Source organism: Acanthisitta chloris, unplaced genomic scaffold (genome assembly GCF_000695815.1).
Source record: "Acanthisitta chloris isolate BGI_N310 unplaced genomic scaffold, ASM69581v1 scaffold45077, whole genome shotgun sequence".
Classification (NCBI taxonomy): domain Eukaryota; kingdom Metazoa; phylum Chordata; class Aves; order Passeriformes; family Acanthisittidae; genus Acanthisitta; species Acanthisitta chloris.
Window position 1 is genome coordinate 23408 of NW_008682909.1, and position 2111 is coordinate 25518.

Genomic DNA, 2111 nt, shown 5'->3' on the forward strand with positions numbered 1-2111 from the left:
TCTGAGGGGTGGACTTAAGCTCACCTAATTTTCTATATTTAAGATGATGGTCTAGGTAAAGGGTTTAACAGCTCTGCATCCATTAGACTCGGTCAAGCACAGATGTGACTCCTTCAGTAGTGAAGAATTATTCTCTAACCTCCACTACTCACAATGACCAGGTCTGCATTGACTGTATTAAGCCATGGAAACCTGAAGCTCTATGTTTGTGTGAGTTCCAAATCAGAATTTAAATCAGAGAGAAGCACCTAAGTCTTTTCAAAGCCAGGGACACTCCACACCATTTGTGGAACAAAGAATTCTTGAAACTCAACCAGCCTTGCTTTAAGGTTCAGCATTAACAAAATAGGGCAAAATATTACTTCCATAACATTCCAAGACTGATGCAGATTACTAGAACATACCTACTGACTCGTGGTTAAAGGTTTTCATCTCATGTGACTATGCTGGCAGCAGCCTCCCAATGAAACAGAAATTTCTTTTGAGTCTCATATTCTTCAATTCAATTTTGCTGCTAGTTTGATCACTACATTAAATTTGGTGCTTCTCAGTTTTCAGTCACATTTCCAGAAAAGCAGCAAAAGTAAGAGTCACAGCAGACAGACACAGGAGAGGCACTAAGCAGTGTGTCTCTGGAGGAAACATCTAAGCTTATTCCTCTTCAGCTGTCTTGCATTTTTTTTCTAGTTTTCCCAGGGCAGCTATGTTAACTTCCTTTAAAATGTTTGCTCACATTGTAGTCAGCAGTAAATTAAAGCCTCTAAATGTTCAGATTTCTCATCATACAAGAACAGTTCTGCCACCTAAATGGTTGAAACAAACTAGGTAACAACTCTGAACAAACTGAAGACAATATCATCAAGGCAACCTCCTCCAGTTAAGGAAACACAGTTTTGACAACTATTCTGCACAGGCCAGAGCGACACCAACTCAAGTAATGGTGGCACAAAGGGCAGAACTAACAAAGTCCTTTTTTGCACTTTGGAAACTTTGCACACATATTGCAGACAGGCTGACCTGCTATCAGTTGGAACCTCTCCAGCTTCAAGGGCAGTCTTTAGGTTAGAAGATACGGGCCAGTAAAAGTGACTTGGTGGGGAAAGGTAAATAATGAAGCTTCCAGGACTGCTTTGTGAAAAGTTTTTTCAACTGCTCCAGCTTAACCTTAGCCATTATAAGTTAATTCACTGAAAACATGAGCAAACACAGAAGTAACAGAAAGGTCACTAATTCATTACTAGGTTAAAATAGTATCTGGAGGGGCCTACAGGGGAGCCAGAGAGGGACTCTTTACTAGGAACTTCAGTGACAGGACAAGGGGTAATGGATTCAAATTGAAGGAGGGGAAATTTAGGTCAGAAATTAGGAAAAAGGTTTTTTACTGTGAGGGTGGTGAGACACTGGCACAGGCTGCCCAGGGAGGCAGTGGATACCCCAACCCTGGCAGTGCTCAAAGCCAGGTTGGATGAGGCCTTGAGCAACCTGGTCTAGTGGGGAGGTGTCCCTGTCCATGGCAGGGGTTGGGAGTAGATGATCTGTAAGGTCCATTCCGACCCCTAAAATGTTGTGATTCTATGAAAAACCACAATGACAAGCTATTGCCAACTCTTTTTCCCCAAAAAAGTAGTATCTAATTTTGATCAAAAAGACTTATGACAAACTGCATGTACATGTGCCAGTTATGAACCATAAGCAGTTTGAGACCTGTTACACATGAAGAGCTTTTAAAACTCAGTGAAAACACTTACCAAGTTTGTTGAACCCAGCAGCATTGTAATACCACTTACGAATCTTGTCTATCAGGCGACCACCTCCTGCAACTGAATGTGACCATCATCAGTTGCACAGCAAGACAAAATTCAGCATTGCACGTTACTATTCAGCATCACACTTTACTACGAGACTACAGAAATGTTTTCTGGCCTCCTCCATGTGCAGTAATATAACACTGCATCAAGTCTGAATTTGAATGCACGTGACTTGGCCTCTCTACTTCTCAGTACCTCGAAATTGACACTGAACAGGCAGAGGCACTGCTGGTTATATATAGCAGTTTGACCTGTTTCACTAAATTTGAATATTATACTGCTTTATGACTCAGAACAGAGCTA

The 2111-nt window shown here is 41.5% G+C and overlaps 1 protein-coding gene across 1 annotated transcript in view; it reads right to left on the reverse strand.

Annotated features, from left to right (window-relative positions):
* The window catches only part of LOC103806011 (cytochrome b-c1 complex subunit 7), a gene marked incomplete at its 5' end in the record, with an annotated part of 3705 nt that extends 1885 nt beyond the window's left edge, over positions 1-1820 (reverse strand). Inside the window, one exon of the mRNA XM_009078682.1 lies at positions 1749-1820. Coding sequence (XP_009076930.1) covers positions 1749-1820 — 72 coding nt within the window. The remainder of the gene's footprint in view (positions 1-1748) is intronic.
* Positions 1821-2111: the final 291 nt, after the last annotated feature.